Here is a 19,109-nt window from a genome sequence, read left to right on the forward strand (position 1 = left end):
CTGCCCAGATTAGTCTTCCCCCTACCCTCCCTCTCAATCTCCATTGCTCTGCCCTCATAGAATAATTATGGCATTTGTAAGTTAATGAAATGGGCTGAGATGATGCATTAAATCTCTTTGTTGCAGGTGAGGCGAAATCTGCTTTGTTGTCCATGGCACTTGCCACAATCATCATGACATTAATTCCATGATATTTGTTGGCCATGCCAATTGGCATCCTTTAATGTTGTGACTCATATAATTCATAGCCAGAATATGTTATGGGTTAGAACAAGTCACTACATATAACAGCGCTACAGATTGCAGAGTATCATGCTGTTCTTGAATGCTTGCATCTTGTTGGTGTCTTTAGCAAGACTCAGAAGATCTGTTTTCCTTCTTAAACAGCTTTTCATCATTAGTATCCAATAATGGAGAGAGCCCATCTGCAAAACTATCACGGCACAACTTGGTTGAGAGATGAAGTACTTCAAAATAAATTATATGAGTTTTATATGAATGAAAACAAGGTATATTGTGAAATAATCTGTATATTTTATCCCTTCGGTTTTCAGTTTCACCTTATGTTTGTAGAATTGTGAAGAGGAGGAGGAATATTTATCCTCTCAATTACAGGTGATCAACTCCGACAGAGCTGGGTAAAAATACACTGCAAGGTCTGACATGCTGCTTCAGCTCAGCAGGGATTGATATCCCAGGTTTCACATGGTAAACGGATCACCTAGACTTCCGAATCAAACTGGCTTTTAATGTATGTTACTCATTACACCATACTTGTTGTTTAACTGAGCAATGTTAACAAATTGTTTCCGGTGGTTTCAGAAGACCATGTGAGTGTATGTAAGAATAAGGAAATAACATGAAAAAAAAAAATGAAGAAACAACATAAATAAAGTGCAAAACAGATGTATGTTTGGTCTCTTGAACACACACAGGTTGCCTTTAAACGCTGAAATTAGACCCTTCGATCCTTCAAAAATCCTATCAACATTTAAAATCAATATGACTATTAAAGGGATAGATCACCCAAAACTGTATATTCTGTCATAATTTCCTTACCCTTGTGTTGTTCCAAACCTGTATTACTGGGTTGCTCAATGGGGGCTTAAAGATGCTAAGGAATGTCTTTCTGTAAAGCTGCTTTGAAACAACGTATATTGTGAAAAGCACTATGTAAATAAAAATCACTTGACTTCACCAAGCACATAAACTTATGCATTCAGCAACATTTTATTCATAATTATATTCTAAATTTAGTTAATATATACACTCCACAAAATTTTAGGGATTAGCAGATACCATTTTAAACATGAAGATTGCGTAGCTTCCACTGTACCATGGAAGATTTGATGCAGATACATAATGGCTGTGAACTGGTTGAGGCCTGAGGAGCTTTCCTATTAGTTTAAGCCCAGAGACACAACCATCACTCAGACATGTAAGAAAAACAGGTCGTAATGACTCACACACCCCTGCAGCACAATTGAAAGATTCAAGGCTGTTATTAAAAATGTGTAGAATTATCAAATTAGCTTCCCTTAACTGTTTAAACTCAGGGCAGCAAAAGCTATATATATAAAATCAAAATGAAAGTGCAATTGATGCATAAATTACCATAATGCATAAACCATCTTAGATTTTTTGCACCCAATCTAATGGACTAGTTTTTGGTTCATAGATTTCTTGAGCTTTAAATCTGAACAACCACAACCTGTGAGATTTGATAGAAAATGTTGTGCTATGGCATGCTTCAAGAGAGAGGTAACGGCTCCCTCCAGTGTGCATTTGTGAACAGCAAATTAACAGAACTTATTTTATTAGAATATAGTGAAGTTTCCTCATCTACTTAATTTGAGTATGATCATAATTTATCAGTTGGGTATTTCTATATTTTCCATTTATAATATCTATTTTAAGCAAATAAAATTACACAAAATGTTTGATTTAATGACTTTAAATATGTCAAGTGGTGTAACAATCAAGTAATCGCTCCTTAAATACAAGTGTACACAACTTAATCAATCATTTCAAATGTTTTTTTGTTTTTTTTTACTAATATCAATAATGTTTGTCACTGATATCAAAAAGTTTTCTTAGGCTTATTTCATTTGATCTGAACAAAATGTGCCTTTTCATTGTAATGTCAAAATATTTGATATTTTTAAAAAAATGTGACACAGTCATGAGGGTCTAAATGGGTCTCCTTTTATAAATTGTTTTGTTAAAATTGTTGTCACATGACAACAGAATGCTACATAGCTTTTAATAAGACCTTTTTCCACCAATAGTACATTTTTTACTGTAAGTCCCAGAAAAAATATAAAATACAGAATTTTCATATATAGAAATAAATATGATTTATTTATTTAAACAAATAAATAAATAAATTGATATATTTATTTAAACAAAAAACATTCAGTGACCGGCAGACAGAAACGCCTTGTTGATGAGAGAGTTCAACAGAGAATGGCCAGACTGGTTTGAACTAACAAAGTCTATGGCAACTCAGATAATTGCTCTGTACAATTGTGGTGAGAAGAACAGCATGTGGGTTGGCGCTGTTTTGGAGGCACAAGGGGGACAATATTAAGCAGGTGGTTTTAATGTTGTGGCTGACAGGTTTGTACGTAAGTATATATATTTACACACATTTACATTTATGCATTTGGCAGACGCTTTTATCCAAAGCGACTTACAGAGCCCTTATTACAGGGACAATCCCCCTGGAGCAACCTGGAGTTAAGTGCCTTGCTCAAGGACACAATGGTGGTGGCTGTGGGGCTTGAACGAGCATCCTTCTGATTACCAGATTACCAGTTATGGTGCTTAGACCACTACACCACCACCACTCACACAGTACTGTGCAAAAGTTTTAGGCACTTGTGAAAAATTTTGCATAGTGAGGATGCCTTCAAAAATAATGACTTACAAAGTAAACATAAATAAGCTAAATCAATATTCGGTGTGGCCACCTTTTCTCCTAGGTACACCAGGACAGTTTTTCTTGGTTGTTGGCAGATAGGATGTTTAGATAAGCTTCTTGGAGAATTCACTGCAGTTCTTCTATCTCTTTATGCAATTTCAGACTGACACAATGTTCAGTGGGGGGCTTTGTGGGTGCCATGACATCTGTTGCAAAAGTAATGTTTGGTAGTCTAACATTTATATTTCCTACTGACACACAAATGCTGAAGATATAAATAACCATCTTAAGTTGATCACCTAAGTTTCTTTTTTGAAACTTCTTATGTGCCTAAGACTTTTGCAAAATACTGACATATATATATATATATATATATATATATATATATATATATATATATATATATATATATATATTCCTTTATATGATAATTCATTTAGATTGGTGAGGATATTTATACAACATCGTCACTTGAGAGCTTTAGGACAGTTGGCGCCATCATCTGGAAAGTTGACGTAATGAAGAGGTTTTCCCATATTTGCCTGTAGCCAATGTCACACTGCTTGAAAAACGGGGGTTATCTGTACTTTCGCCACCACAATATTATATTATTTAGACACTTGTATAATACTGGAACAGACTACCTTATGATTAAACAATATAAGTTAGGTCATTTTACCTAGCGCTTTAAATCATACAATATTTTACAGCCCACTTCAAATATGACCACAAGCGTCTGAGAAAATATATATGATAATGGCGCTTTGGCCAATCAGAGAGCAGAGTATGATGACGGACAAGCTGCTTATCCAATCAAAACCACCAGTGGGCGGGGTTTTCGTGAAGTTCGGGATAGTGAACTACACTCACTTCGACTTCGCCACAGGATAATGATAGGCAAGGAACCCGTTGATTAATCGTTGATTAAACGTCCCGACCAGCGCTTGAAGTGCAAACAAAATACATGCCACTTTTCTCAAAACATACAAAATAGCTACTCCAGCTGAATGGACTTCAGATGGAGGAATACACGGTCATATGTGTCGCTTACCGTCAATTCGGGCAGTGAAACTTCAATGGTGGAGTTTTCCACATGAGATGTTTATTGACGGTGCCTTTCGCTTTTTAAAGGGTGTACTGAAATCGGGACAATCGAGTGCAATTAAGACTATAATCTCTGGAGCAGGACTTTAAGGTGTTTATCTTATATTTTTTACTGGAGTCTATTGAATAACTGGCTGACGTGGGGATCACGCAGAGGGGCTGGACGAGAAACGAGAGACACTGTCGGGCAAGAGGGGCTGCGCCGCCGCGCGTCTGGGATTACAGTAAACACACTTCGTTTCATCAATATCTTCTTATCCCAATACGCTTTCATGTGATAATGCTAACACTTTTGTACTATAAATCGCGAAGGAAACGCCGGGATCGCTGTTGTAATTGTTCTTGTAGAGGTTTTGATACCCACAGACTGACCGCTGTCTACAAGTTAATGGATGTTTACGTCAGTGAATGATATGCAACTTTGCGAAGTTTTTAAAGTTTACAGTCCGACATTTTGATGTATAGAATTTGCATTTTAATATCAGATCAATTTGATGTGGCATATTAAAAGTGCTGCTTAAAATGGTTGAGAATAGATGCTTTGTTCAGAGAGAGGAGGTTTACCGCTGGTTCTCTGTGCTGAGTTCGGCGCAGAGGGCTGAGTTCCTCTGTGGCCTTTTGGACCTTTGTGTGCCCGTTGAGCTGCGTTTTCTCGGTTCCTGCATGGAGGACCTGGCCCGAAAAGACTACCACTCCCTAAGGGATGCAGAAATCAAAGCCAACAACCCGGCCGACCTCGCCAACCTGACCAACATAACGGACGAGGTCGTGAGGAGTAAGCTGCTCGTCTCCCTCGCGCTCCTCACCTCAGACAACCGTGTGGCGGCGGGAGTTTTGTTTCGGACACTCACCCATATCGACAGCATTATAAACAACTACGGGCTTCAGCTTAACGACGGTCAGACGGGAGAGCAGTTCTTGCTCCTCTTCACCATGGCCTCCAACCACCCGGCTTTCAGTTTTCATCAAAAGCAGGTGCTGAGGCAGGAGTTGAGGCAGATCCAGGAGATCCTACAGGTGACCGTTGGTGAAGCGCCGTCGACGTCACACGGGGGCGGGGCCAGCGTTGGCTCGCTCTCAAACAACAGCGCGACCTTCCCTTCCTTCATCACCGCGCCCACCTTCAACTCATGCCAGACCGGATGTCCGTGCTGTACTGAGGTGGGAAGCACTAAGGGGTTGTTCACCTAAATATGAAAATTCATTATTTACTCAACCTCCTCACATCTTTGGTTGAACACAAATGGAGACATTTTGAAGAATGTTCTAGGCTCTGTTTTCCATACAGTGAAAGCTTAACACTCCAAAAGCATCACTAAAGTACCATAAGATTAGTCCACAATTTGTATTCTGTACTCTGAGTCTTCAGAAGCCATACGAGAGCTTTGGAACAGACCAATATGTAATTGCTTATTCACTAATACAGTAATTAGACTTCCCCTTTGCCACAGCTCTCAAATATTATATATTCATACCAGCCTCATAGTCATGTCAGGTTTGTTGTGATGCTGAATTGTATTTCGTGTCTCAAGCACGATGCAGCATGTTTGAATGTGCAGGGGCCAGTTGCAGCAGCTTATATACTTAAGTTACAATTTTGCCTAGTTGTGGCGTATGTGGGCTCTCTAAGTCACAATTTATGCACTAAATATTTTATCGTTGCATCATGAACCTTAGGTAGAACGTAACTCTGCATATAAACAACATTTTTACGGAAGCCTTCAACCTGGAATAATGGTTGAGATAAAAATGCAAACTAATTTAATGACATAAAGTAGCTCATGTTTTGCATGACAGATTAAAATCCTTTAGACATACAGTATACTGTATGATGATGTTGAGATTTACACTCGTTTCCATTTACGAGAGAGAACATTACATACTTTTTAGTGGCTCTTCAGCATAAAACCAATCTATATGTGCACTTTCCGTTTAGGGCATCGCCCAGTGTCAAGTTTCAACACACAAAATATAGGCTATGAGATACTAAAATTAATAAATGTAAATTTTTCCAGCCTGTTATATTAGCATTCATTTTTTGCCCCTTTTTCATTTTAGATACAGTTACTGAATATTGTTGTTTACATAGGCTAAATACATTTATTAAATCTACTTTTATTACATATCGTATTTCAATGGGGATATAATTTATTACAGCTGACAGTTGTGTGCGCAAACAAGTTTTGAACATCAACCGTAACAAGGTAAAACTGAAATGCATGGCTTTTTAACACTTCTGTGTTCAATTTAGAAGGCTGTTTATTGGATCAGTACAGTTAAACATCATATTTTGTGACTATGCTTTATGTTCTAGCTTACAACCTACTAGCTAAGACTTGCCTTAAGAACAGGTGGTGCAACCAAATTAAGCACTGACTTACAAACTAACTAGTAATTAGTAAGCCCTTAGTGCAAACTTTACATCCACATTTTTTTGAGACCTTACTCACAGCTGTGCAACCCTACCCAGAAGAGCAAATGAGATTTGAGAGCTACTGTGAGAAAATATTCAAATAATGACTTTTGGTCTGTTCATCACACAAGGCTATTTTATGGCTTCAGAAGACTCGCAATATAGCGTACATGTCGTATGGACAACTTCTATGCCACGTTCTTGGTCCTCTTGTCCTCTTTGAAGCTTGGCAGTAAACATTGTATTCATCATTCACTTTCATTGTATGGAAACAGCAACTAACATTCAGCAAAACAGTTTTGTTCAGTATTTACAGTATTTAGTTTACTAAATTACTAGGTTGTAAATAACATAAATAACATGGTAAGTCAGTAATTGTAAGCTAAATCCTGTTAGTGTGTTTAATTGTTTAATATAACACTACTGTGTTTATTAAGTAGACACTTATCCAAAGTAACAGCTGGAGCCGCATTGGGTTAAGTGTTAAGTGCAATGACAATTATTAATACTGTAGATCACCCCTTTGGGTTTTGAACCACAACCTTTCTTACTAGCCTAAATCTTAAACTGCTAGGTCGCACCACCCCAAGATATATAGGTCAGACCTTTTATCAAACATTTATTCATCAGCTATGGGAGGGCACCTAAAGCAACAATAATGAACTGGGGTCAGCTGGCTGGCACAGACAAGCAGTTCAGCTCTGAGATTTCACACAAGTGTTTACTATCTTATTGGATCTGCTCACACTCTCCTGGGGGTTCTAAGTTTGGGAGTTCCCTATCTGTCACACACTCGACGTTGTGTCAGTGAGTTGACACTATGGGTTGCTCCTGGGGAGCTCTGACATCTCTGATCTTGAGAAAAGGCCAATGGAAATTGCCGTGTGGAATTTGCATGCCACTCCCCCGGACATACGGGTATAAAAAGAGTGATGCTGCAAACGCACATCAGATATCTTCTTCGGAGCCGAGCGAGCAAGTTCACAGAGCTGAATTCCTCTGCCGCCTCCATTCATCTCTCTACGCTGTTGGATCTACGGCACTTTCCAGCGGTCCTCCCCCTCGCACACCACGGTTGTGCTGAGCAAACACCCCTGGGTGCTTCAGCAGCAGAAAAACATAACTATATATATATATAGTTATACTACGTATATATATACACATATATAAAGCACTTAATTCCTCTAGAAGAGTGGTGCAAATGGAAAGCGTCTTTTTCAAGATGCCTTTCCGTTTGTGTGTATTTCCTGGTTGCGGTCGATACCTCTCCCCGTCCAATGGTCAATGGGCGGAGTCAGCATTTGTGGATGGTTCATGTCCTCACTGTGAGGATATGTCCATGGCTATGTTGCGGTCGCGGCTCGACTTCGTAATGAGCTGTTGATCGCGGCATCGGAGAGCGGGTTCGTCATGTCTGACGCTGAGGACTCGGCTGGACTCCCACCCTCGGGTGCGGCAGCTTACGGCCATGCTTGCCCGAGCAGCCACGAGTGTAATCCTCCGCCCCCCCCGAACCCTCGTGGCTCGATGATTGGTTCCTGGGGCCAGAGCTCCGCTCACGGCCACAAGCTGCAGGTGCACCAAACCAAGGCACTTAGAGAACTGCACGAGGGTAGTCCTGACCCGGGACTAATGCAGGAGCTGCGCTCGGTGACCGACTTCGCCCTCCGGGCAACGAAGGTTACGGCGCGGACTCTCGAGCAGGCAATGTCCACCCTGGTGGTCCAGGAACGCCACCAGCGGAGAGGCTGACAAGGTAAGTTTCCTTGACGCCCCCATCTCCCAGGTTGGTCTGTTTGGCGACACCATTGGAGACTTCGCCCGGCAGTTCTCAACAGTGAGGAAGCAGACAGAGGCCATACAACACATCCTACCCAGGCTGAGCCACAGAGCCCGCACTCCGTTTGCTCGTCGCCCAGGGCGTCCCCCTGCGGTGCCAACAACGACACCAGCTCCGCCATAGCCCACCCCTCGGGGCCGGCCCCGGCATGGAGCTATCCGCAGGACTGCGACGCCACCCGCCTCACGGCCGGCCACCAAGAACGCATCAAAGCGCCCCTGAGACGGGCAGCCCCGGGACTCAGGAAACTGCACCATGGGAGCTGGTAAGCAGATCACTCCCTCCCAGCCCAACGTGCTGCGGTACCCACATTTTCAGAAAAACAGCAGTTTCCTTAGCCCCTGGGCTCTATTTCTATTACGTCGTGGTTACGACAGATGCCTCCCAGTGGGGCTGGGGTGCCGTGTGCAACGGGCACTCAGTCGCCGGCCCTTGGACTGGCCCGCGACTGCTCTGGCACATCAACTGCTCGAGTTGCTGACAGTACTACTTGCCTTGAGGAGGCTATTGCCATTGATCCGGGGCAAGCACAAGTTGGTCCGGATGGACAACACAGCGACAATGGCGTACATCAACCACCAAGGCGGCCTACGCTATCGTCGTATGTTGCAACTCGCCCGCCGTCTCTTCTTTTGGAGTCAGCACTGGCTCAAGTCGTTTCGAGCCACTCATATCCCAGGCCACCTCAACAGCACAGAGGAGGTTAAACCCCCCCAGGCCACACCTTTTTCCCTCGTGGGACCTCTCCGTGGTCCTGCGTGGTGAGTCAGCAGAGCTAAAGGCGCTCTCTCTGAAGACCGCCCTCCTGACGGCGCTCACCTCAATCAAGAGGGTAGGGGACCTGCAGGCATTCTCTGTCAGCGAACTGTGCCTAGATTTCGGTCCACCTTACTCTCATGTCATCCTGACACCCTGATCGGGCTACGTGCCCAAGGTACCCTTTTAGGGATCAGATGGTGAACCAGCCTTGGCATTGCGGTGTCTGGTGCGCGCTCTTCGCATCTACTTAGATTGCACGCAGAGCTTTAGAAGCTCCGAGCAGATCTTTCTCTGTTTCGGTGGACAGCGGAAGGGAAGCGCTGTCTCCAAACAGAGGATCGCATACTGGGTCGTCGATGCCATCACTATGCCATACCACGCCCAGCACGTGCCGCCCCCTGCTGGCCTAAAAGCCCATACTACCAGGGGTGTTGCAGCTTCTTGGGCGTTGCCCTACGGCGCCTCTCTAGCAGACATCTGTAGAGCTGCGGGCTGGGCAACACCTAACACCTTTGCAAGGTTTTATAACCTCAGGGTTGAGCCAGTTTCATCCCGTGTGTTATCAGGTGACACAAACAGGTAAGTTCGGGTCAGCTGGCCGGGTGTGTTGCTTGTGCATAGCGCCTTTCCCCTCCCTTAAGCGAAGATGTGCGCTCTTTCCCCAGTTGCGTTCGCAAGAAGCGTGAACCCTGGAAGTTCCTACGCCCTAGCCTAGCGGCCGACGAGTCTTCGGAGAGATTTGCCGCCACCCCAGTACGGGCGTCACCTAGGCCCCCGTACTGCGGTAAGTGCTCCACATGTGCTGGCTGTCTCCCTACGCAACCCCGTGTGACGTATTTTCCGCATAATGGTTTCCCCGCCGGTAAACCGCATCTTCCTTGGGCCGAGGGCCTTCTGTCCTTGGTCGCCGTGTCTGTAGTAACTCCATCAACCTCGGGTAGGATCTACCACGACGCCGCTCCGCACAATGTGCTTCCGCTCATACTCTGTAAGACCGTGTGTTGTATTCCACTTAAAAATCCCCCCCCTCTTTGGAGGGACACCCCCCGGCTTGGACCATATATTGACCCCCAGCCAAACAATTTTGTTCCTTTTTTGGGGAGAACAATACAGAGAAGGCCACGGCTGGGCCAGCCAGTCATTATACTTCTGATCAGTTAGCCGTTCCCCAAGGTGCAGGGGAACGCTTCATGCCTGTCAGTGTGTTGAAGGTAGTTATGCTGCGTTGGATACGAGGCATACAGATGTCTGCTTTTAAGCTCCCCAGGAGCGACCCCTAGTGTCTCACCGACTCACTGACACAACGTCTCATTCCCTCCATCAGGGAAAGGAGGTTACGTTAGTAACTGACACGTTTTCTCAATGAATCAATGATGCCTTTACTATGACAGAAGACTCACACTTACACTTGTTTAAATGCAGCATGTTATGACATGTGTAATTATGTTGTAATTAAAAAATGTCAGCTTGGTGAATCAACAAACATAATACAAAACAATTTGGATTATGGATTATGGTATTATGTAGTAGTTCTTGAATAAATAGATCTCACAATGAGATCATGAGTTCATCAGAATATTGCATAGCCTAGCTCTCTATTTATTTGCTCTTAGTTGATATGATTCGAGACTGCATGTTTTTATGACATCTTGTTTGCTTTTACATGTCTGCTTGTTCTTGACATGTCTAAGCAGGGACCAAGATACCCCCACTGAGACTTTTTTGTGAGATAACACTGCAAAGAAAGGAACCACACCACTTTTCTATGTATTTTGTGTTGATAGTTATCCCACTGGCATATTTTCATCATCACTTTGGAAATGGCTCCTGACTGGCTTCCGTAATGGTCTTGTCCAAATGTTTTTAGTCTGTAGAGACTAATTTACTAGCTGTCTGTGTGATTTCTTACTTTGGAACCATGATTTAGTATTAAAATGCCATGTAGTTATGTGATTACAGCCTTTGTAATTACTTATATGTAGGATTATTGTGAGGCTGTTTAAGACATAACCGTATATACAGGCACAAATCATTGTTTACCAAAACTCAGTGGTTTAAAAACACGTGAAAACTGATTGATAAGATGAAATAAATAACTTTACTAAAAACAGCTAAGCCTTTTAAAAGTGGATCGGCGTGTTGTCAAATCTATAAATCAAAGATGTTTTCTTCACAGACCAGAGCTCTACACACATGCTGTCGAAACTTGTGTTTGAGGGGGTGTAGGGGGAAAGTACCGTTTGAAGGCAGAGAAGGCTGGTCTATTTAGTGATTTGTTGGTTTTGGCTTTCATGAAGTAAGGCTCAGCACATTTCTCCATGCTTAAATCAGCCCTCTGTGTAACCCTCCTGTGATTCATCAGGAAGCACCGATAGCTCGCTTGTTTAAAAACCCTTTACACTTGCCCAAACATCAATAAAAACATGCACTCTTTTGTCAAGTGCGTATAGTGATGCTTTCATCGAGTCCCTTGTTCATATTATTGGAATAAAGTGTTATTGATGGCATCGTTCTTAATTTTAAAGTCTACATGAAATCAAAATTGACACTATTTACTTTCTTAATACACATTCTTTGTCTCCGAGTGCATGACAAAATTTCGGCCAGACATCACCCATTTCCTCTTATTTTTAAGGCCACAACCACACTTATCCATTTTCGTTTTTCACAGTATGTATATGTATATATGTAAGGTTTTCAAAATGCTAAATTGTTCCTAGAGAAAACCGGCATTTTAGTTTGGATGAGAGGCGTAAATGTAGCAAAATCAATGTGCTTTCAAAAGAAAACATATTAGTGTGGACGAATCCAAAGCCACTTGGCTCCATTCTAGAATGTAACTGGCAATTTTCACAGTATAATCAATTGCAGATAGATACAAACAAATCCTGCCCAACATATTTTCTCATTGAATATCCTGTTTCACTAAGAAATATGTCAGGTAATGGAAGTAAAATGGGTTGTAAATGGCATTTTATGTTGACTTGAAATGCAAAGTGATTAATTATTTTCAATGTTAAAATACTTTTCACTATCCCACCTTACCGCAAAGAGAGACATTTTTAAGTAACACATTCGTTGGTTTATTCTCGTAAAGTGTAAACATTGTGGCATTGAGTTGCTATCAAAAAATTGCTCTGTTTGTTTGAGCATGCCAACGAACCCACTTAGAAATATTTGCTCAACTAATGGCCTGAGTTTGGGGCAGGACTATCTTTTTTTCTGACCAATGTAACACAGAGGATTGTTTGCTAAACCAGTGATTCCCAACTGTGGGGTACGTGAAAAGAATTGGATTTTGATTTGTTTATCCTGCAAAACAAAATGCATGACTTAAATAATAAGGATTAGAGCTGGGTAAAAATAGAGTCCTCCAGCCACTGGGGGTTGCGTCAGGAAGGGCATCTGGTGTAAAACCTTTGCCAAGTCAAATATGCAGATCACTGATGGTCCGCTGTGGTGACCCCTAATGCGAGCAGCTGAAAGAGGAAGAAGAAGGGCTGTTTAAAAATGTAGATTTTCTGATTAATCACGATCCTCATTTGAACCTTCTAGATATTAATTTTTTAAATCCCAAGATCGATTTTTTAATATGCAAAGTTAAGCACCGAGATCCTTTCATTGCATGTTGGGAGTAAAAGTTTGGTTGGACTTGTTCCATATAATGTGTGTCAAAATATGAGATCCATGCAATATATTTGTCATTTAATACCCTTTCTGTTCTTTACAATCAGTTGACAATCAAAAGCAACAAAAAAGGAACATTTAATTGTAATCAAGAAGGTGTTGGGCATTCAAAGCTGACACTCTTATTAAAGCTACACTATGTAACTTTTTTGTTAAAAAATAACAAAATGTTATTAATGAGAGAGTGCAACAAAAATCCATCTTCCAAACCATGTCTTTACTTTACCCAAATATACTTTCATAAACCTATAATAATTATTTATAATTTAGAGCTATTAAAGCCATATATAAAAAATATATGGCTTTTGTTGGAAATTGCATACAGTCATCATTTGCACTTGCATGTTCACGTGTTCACGTCATATCCGTACACAGAGAAAATAAGCTCCGGCTACTGTAGCGCGTGTATGGTGTGGGAGTAGCATGAAGCTGAAAGTTTGTTGTCACAATGAACGAGAAAAATTTACCATGAATCATTCAAAATGGCAAACCTCCGGGGAATCACCAGTTGTAAAAACAAAGAAACCCCGAACAGAGCTGAGTCTACAAGCAAAAAGGGAAAGCGACAGAGTCTGTAATAAAACCTGAATCAACATCAGCTTGGCTTTTCAGAGGTAGCGACAACTTAAAAGCGACCCAGAGATGGCTTTTTTCTTACTCACTGGGTAAGATATTTTATTGATATGCTTTATGTATAGTTGTGTAATCACACAATTACATTTACATTTATGCATTTGGCAGACATTTTTATCCATAGAACCAACGACCTTCTGATTACCAGTTTACCAGTTATGTGGTTTAGATCACTACACCACCACCACTCCACTACACCACCACTACACTGTGTGTACTGAAATACAATAATTATGCTGTAATCAGTGCAGAATATTTCACTTGCTAGCACACGTGTGTATTTTTCTTTTTAACGGCAATCATTAATGTAACTAAATCCTTTAGTCCTAGGCCTGCCAAGGACATGTGAGGCTTGAAATGATGTTGACCACTGGTTAGTAACAATGACAATCTATAAATTAGTTACTACCGTGGTCTATTTGGCCAGAATATCTTGCAGTTATAAAAACATTTTTTTTATTTTAACTTATCAGACTAGCAATCATTTTTTGTAACTTTTGTAAGGTCAAAACATCAATGTTTCCAATAAGTCAAAACAGCAGATTAAGATATGGTACTTACCTGCTCAGATGACATGTTTTCGGATATCCGTCTTTTCCTTTCCTTATTTATTTGTCCATTCGCTCTGATAAGATGTCCTGTATCTATGTGTACACCGGTGCCTCGCACCACATTCATTCATGCAGAGGAGCAGAGCCGAAGCACAACTTGCATCATTACCAAAACAATATTCTTCCACAAGATGCATGCAGTTTAATTTTTTTAACTGCTAGAAGGCCAAAAGTTACACAGTGTAGCTTTAAAATGTGCTGAACTGCCTGTTTTCTTACAGAGACAGTACCGTTTAATCACTTGTTCTACACATCAGTTTAAATACTTGTACTGTAAATAGATAAACATGTAGGCCTGACAATATACACTCACTTAGCACTTTGTTAGGAGCACTACAGTCCTAATAAAGTGCCTGACATGGTCTTCTTCTGTTGTAGCCCATCTGCCTCAAGGTTCGACATGTTATGCATTCTGAGATGCTATTCTGCTCACTACAGTTGTACAGAGTGGTTATCTGAGTTACCTTACCTTTTTGTCTGCTCGAACCTGCCATTCTCCGTTGACCTCGCTTATCATCAAAATGTTTCCATCCGCAGAACTTCTGCTCAATGAATGTTTTTTGTATTTGGCACCATTCTGAGTAGTAGTAGTACATCTTTATTGTCCCTTCAAAGGGCAATTTCTGTTGTTGAGTAACTAGAGAGACTTGTGGATGAAAATTCCAGGAGATCAGCTGCTTGTCTGGCTACAACAATCATACCAAGGTGTAAATCACTGAGATCACATTTTCCCCCATTCTGATGGTTGATGTGAACATTAAGTGAAGCTCCTGACCCGTATCTGCATGATTTTATGCATTGCACTGCTGCCACATGGTCGGCTGATTAGATATTTGCATGTAAGTCTACATGTGTTCTTTATAAAGTCCTTAGTGAGTGTGTGTGTGTGTGTGTGTGTGTGTGTGTGTGTGTATATATATATATATATATATATATATATATATATATATATATATATATATATAAATACCTTTTTTTTAAATACATTTTTCAGGACACTGTATTTTAAATCCAAATAACTTTACAGATCTTTATTGTAAAGGGTTTAAACAATGTTTTCCATGCTTGTTCAATGAACCATAAACAATTAATGAACATGCACCTGTGGATCGGGCATTAAGACACTAACATTTTCCCATGTATGACAAGAGCGTGCAGCCTGTGTATCTGCCATTAAATGTGTGGAATACAGACTTTTGCTGTTTGGCTCCGTGATTTGTCAGACTAAACCATTTATCTCCAGGGAAATGCGTTACAGTGCATGTAAAATGATAGAAATGGCATTTTAGCTTAGCATAAAGCTGACAATTTACACAAGGTTTATTTCTATTTCTTCTGTTCCAAACATATATATATATATATATATATATATATATATATATATATATATATATATATACAGCTCATATGACCCATTTTTTTGTTGTTGTTGTTGTTGATGAATTAACATCATAACTTGCAGCTTTATCTTTTCATTTTGTACATCAGTGATATTACAATATTAATGATAACGTTAAATTATATTTAGCTTTTAGTACACATGTTTGGTTTTGTGTCGATGAAGGGGTATCAAAACCTTTCTGATGGTACTGTAGGGGTACTTATGGCAAAAAAAAGTCTGGGAAACACTGTGCTAAACTATCATAATAAATCCTTATTTTTGCAGTTCCATTTGCTTTGCTAGAGGCACAGAAATGTATCTTCAAAGTGAAATAAATACAGTGTTTTTGGTTACATCATAAACAGCCTTCAAAATCCTCAAACCTGAAAGTAAGCCTGATTTATGAAGGCTTTTTTCTACTGTTTTCCTGCCTTGCTTTTCTGTCTTCTCACAATCGATTTACACAGTTATACTTTTCCAAGGACCGCTTCTCTTTGTGTTATGATTCACGCTTCAGTTGAGCGTCCAATAGAAGGGCATGTTTTTCAAAGAGAGGAAGAGAGGAGCGGAGATTTGGCAGTGTGGGATGTGGATGTGGCAGTGGTGTACTGTACACCAGTCCTAATTGGTTTCAGAGCCGGGCTTTACTGCTGTGCTGAGCATATGTGGTACTGACCTCCTTTTGCTCCTGCTATGCTTTAGCAAGCTGGAAGGCATGGGCCTAAAGTATTTTAACCATTGTAACCATACAGAGTAAGTTATGGTTTGTAATCTGATTAGGTGACAAGCCAAGAAAGGAAAACATATTGATTTTAAATGTTTGTTTTCAATTCCAGCACCAATTGTTAACCGTGGAGACCAACATATATTAGGTGCAGCAAATGTGAATCTTTTGATAATTTGTGCAGTTACACAATAAGTACATTGTATGAATTTGAATGTATGCTATAACATAGTAGTTGAAGACACCTCATATAAAGTGGGACCCAGCATGGATAAACATAAGTATAAAAAATTTGATAATGGCACATGTTCCAGAGTTGGCCTGATTACCAGGATGACTAATTATAGACCAGTCATGTACTACCAGGAAACCACTGACACACTTTTTATGTAAGTCAAAGACATTGATTTTTAGGGAAGCAAGTTTTTCCTTCAGGACCCTGATTTTACACATGTTTCATAAGGAAAGACAAATCCAGAGTGGGTATGGTACAAAGACCATTTATTAAAAATATGGATACTACATAAAAAAAAAAAAAACTACCACGAATTAATTCTTTCATCTGAGTTTACAAATTATATATATAGATAATTGATAGATTCAGAAATTAAGAATGAACAAATAACAAATTGTAGCAGAGTGTGCAAAATGAATAGTGTGTGCTGTCAGGGAGACTAAAATTAGACATATTTGACCAAGTTTGACAGCTATGACGGGACAATCCGCATTGCATTCTCAGTCCTGACACTTGTCTGACCTTTGATCTCTTCTATAGACCATGCGACACGAGGTCACGGGAGGTCAGACGGATGAAGGCTTAGGTCCTGAGATCATGCCCCCAAGTCCATCACTCTCGTGCCAAGAGATTCCACTCAAAGTGCACATTGGAAAACCGAACAAAGGTAAGTTGTAGAACTTTGGACAATCCCACTGATCCCATTCACAAATGCTCTCCACAATGTGTCTTGTAGGACAGGGTCAAAGGTCATACCAGATAAGCTTCCTAAAAAGCAATGCTCCATTGCAAGAGCAGTAGATTTCATTGTGTGTCAACCATGCTGAGTTGTTTAAAGGGATAGTTTACACAAAAAATGAAAATTAATTCTTTCATCATTTACTTACCCCCATGTTATTCCAAACCTGTTTGACTTTCTGTCTTCTAAGGAACACAAATTCAGGCATGAAAAACAGAATGAAAGGTAAACAGAAGTTAACATCCTCTAGTGTTCCATGAAAGAAAGAAACTCATACAGGTTTGTAATAACAAAAGAGTCCAAATTGTTGAAGTGGAATGAAGAAAATACCTGAAAAGATGTAAGTATGTATTAACCCCCTTTGCAATGAAACCCCTAAATAATATCTGGTCCAACTAATTAACTTCAGAAGTCACATAATTAGTTGATTAAGGTCCACCTGTGTGCAATCAAAGTGTCACATAATCTGTCACATTATGTCAGTATAAATAAACCTGTTCTGAACGGTCCCTGAGTCTGCAACAGCACTAAGCAAGCAACATAAAGACCAAAGAGATCACCAACTAGACAGAGACAAAGTTGTGGAGAAGTATAGATCAGGGTTAGGTTATAAAAAAATATTGCAAACTTTAAACATCCCATGGAGCAACATTAAAGGCATTATAACAAAATGGAAAGAATATGGCACCACTACAAACCTGACAAGAGAAGGCCACCCACCAAAACTCACAGACCAGGCAAGGAGGGCATTAATCAGAGATTCAACAAAGACACCAAAGATAGCACTGAAGGAGCTGCAAAGATCCACAGCAGAAATGGGAGTATTCTGTCCATAGGACCTCTTTAAGCCGTACACTCCACAGAGCAGGGATTTATGGAAGAGTGGCCAGAAAAAAGCCCTTGCTTTAAAAAAAATAAAAAATGAAAACACATCTGGAGTTCTCCAAACACATGGAAGAAGGTTCTCTGGTCAGATGAGACTAAAATTGAACTTTTTTGCCATCATGGGAAACGCTATATGTGGTACGAGCCCAACACTTCCCATCAACCCGAGAACACCATTCCCACAATGAAGCAATGAAGGTGGTGGCAGCATCATGCTGTGGAGATGCTTTTCATAGACAGTGACTGGAAAACGTCTCGGGTTATGACTATAACCCTTGTTCCCTGAGAAGGGAACGAGACACTGCGTCGTTGAAAACGACTCTTTGGGGAACGCTCCTTAGCGTGCGCCTCTGAAGTATGAATGAAACTATTCCAATCTTGATTGGTGTTGCGTCATGACGTAACATGTGACGGCATAACCGGATGCATAAAAGTGATGCCGGCACACACACACATTAGCCTAGCGATGAAGCAAGCCGCTCTCAGGCCTTGAGGGGCGTGGCAGGATGACGCAGTGTCTCGTTCCCTTCTCAGGGAACAAGGGTTATAGTCATAACCCGAGACGTTCCCTTCCGAGGGAACTCGCACTGCGTCGTTGAAAACGACTCTTTGGGGAACGAATGCCCACTAGGCCACGCACCGAAAAAAGGCCTGCCCTAGGGTGAAACTGAACTCAGGCACTCAGCTAGGACGAGAGCACACGCGTCGCCAGGCATACTAGGGAGGTGCAGACTATAAAACCCGATGAAAGTGTGCGGGGTAGCCCAACCGGCTGCCTCACAGATCTCCTGGAGGGGTACTCCCGATAAGAGAGCCCTAGAGGACGCCATGCCTCTAGTTGAATGAGCCCTTACGGCCAAAGGTAAAGGCAAATTGCGCACCTTGTAGGCCGAGATAATAGCCTGAACAATCCAATTACTAATGGTTTGTTTCGAGGCAGGGAGCCCCTTCCTAGGTGACCCAAAACACACTAACAGTTGGTCCGACCTCCTCCAGGAAGAGGACTTCTCGAGGTAAACGCTCAAAGCTCTGACAGGGCAGAGCAAATGGAGCCTCTCTTCTTCTGCCGACACATGAGGTGGAGGATGAAATGCCTGCAGGACCGTAGACCGTGCCGTGTTAGACGGCACCTTAGGCACATAGCCAGGTCTCGGTGCAAAATGGCTTTAACTCCG

General features: G+C 41.2%; 1 protein-coding gene across 1 annotated transcript in view; it reads left to right on the top strand.

Annotated features, from left to right (window-relative positions):
- Positions 1–3,798: 3,798 nt before the first annotated feature.
- Positions 3,799–19,109, top strand: part of LOC127638351 (zinc finger CCHC domain-containing protein 14-like) — a 45,394-nt gene continuing 30,083 nt past the window's right edge. Inside the window, exons 1-2 of the mRNA XM_052119834.1 lie at positions 3,799–5,188; positions 16,851–16,977. Of these exons, the coding sequence (XP_051975794.1) occupies positions 4,550–5,188; positions 16,851–16,977 (766 nt within the window). The 5' untranslated portion in view covers positions 3,799–4,549. The remainder of the gene's footprint in view (positions 5,189–16,850; positions 16,978–19,109) is intronic.

The sequence above is a fragment of the Xyrauchen texanus genome, chromosome 46 (assembly GCF_025860055.1).
Source record: "Xyrauchen texanus isolate HMW12.3.18 chromosome 46, RBS_HiC_50CHRs, whole genome shotgun sequence".
Classification (NCBI taxonomy): domain Eukaryota; kingdom Metazoa; phylum Chordata; class Actinopteri; order Cypriniformes; family Catostomidae; genus Xyrauchen; species Xyrauchen texanus.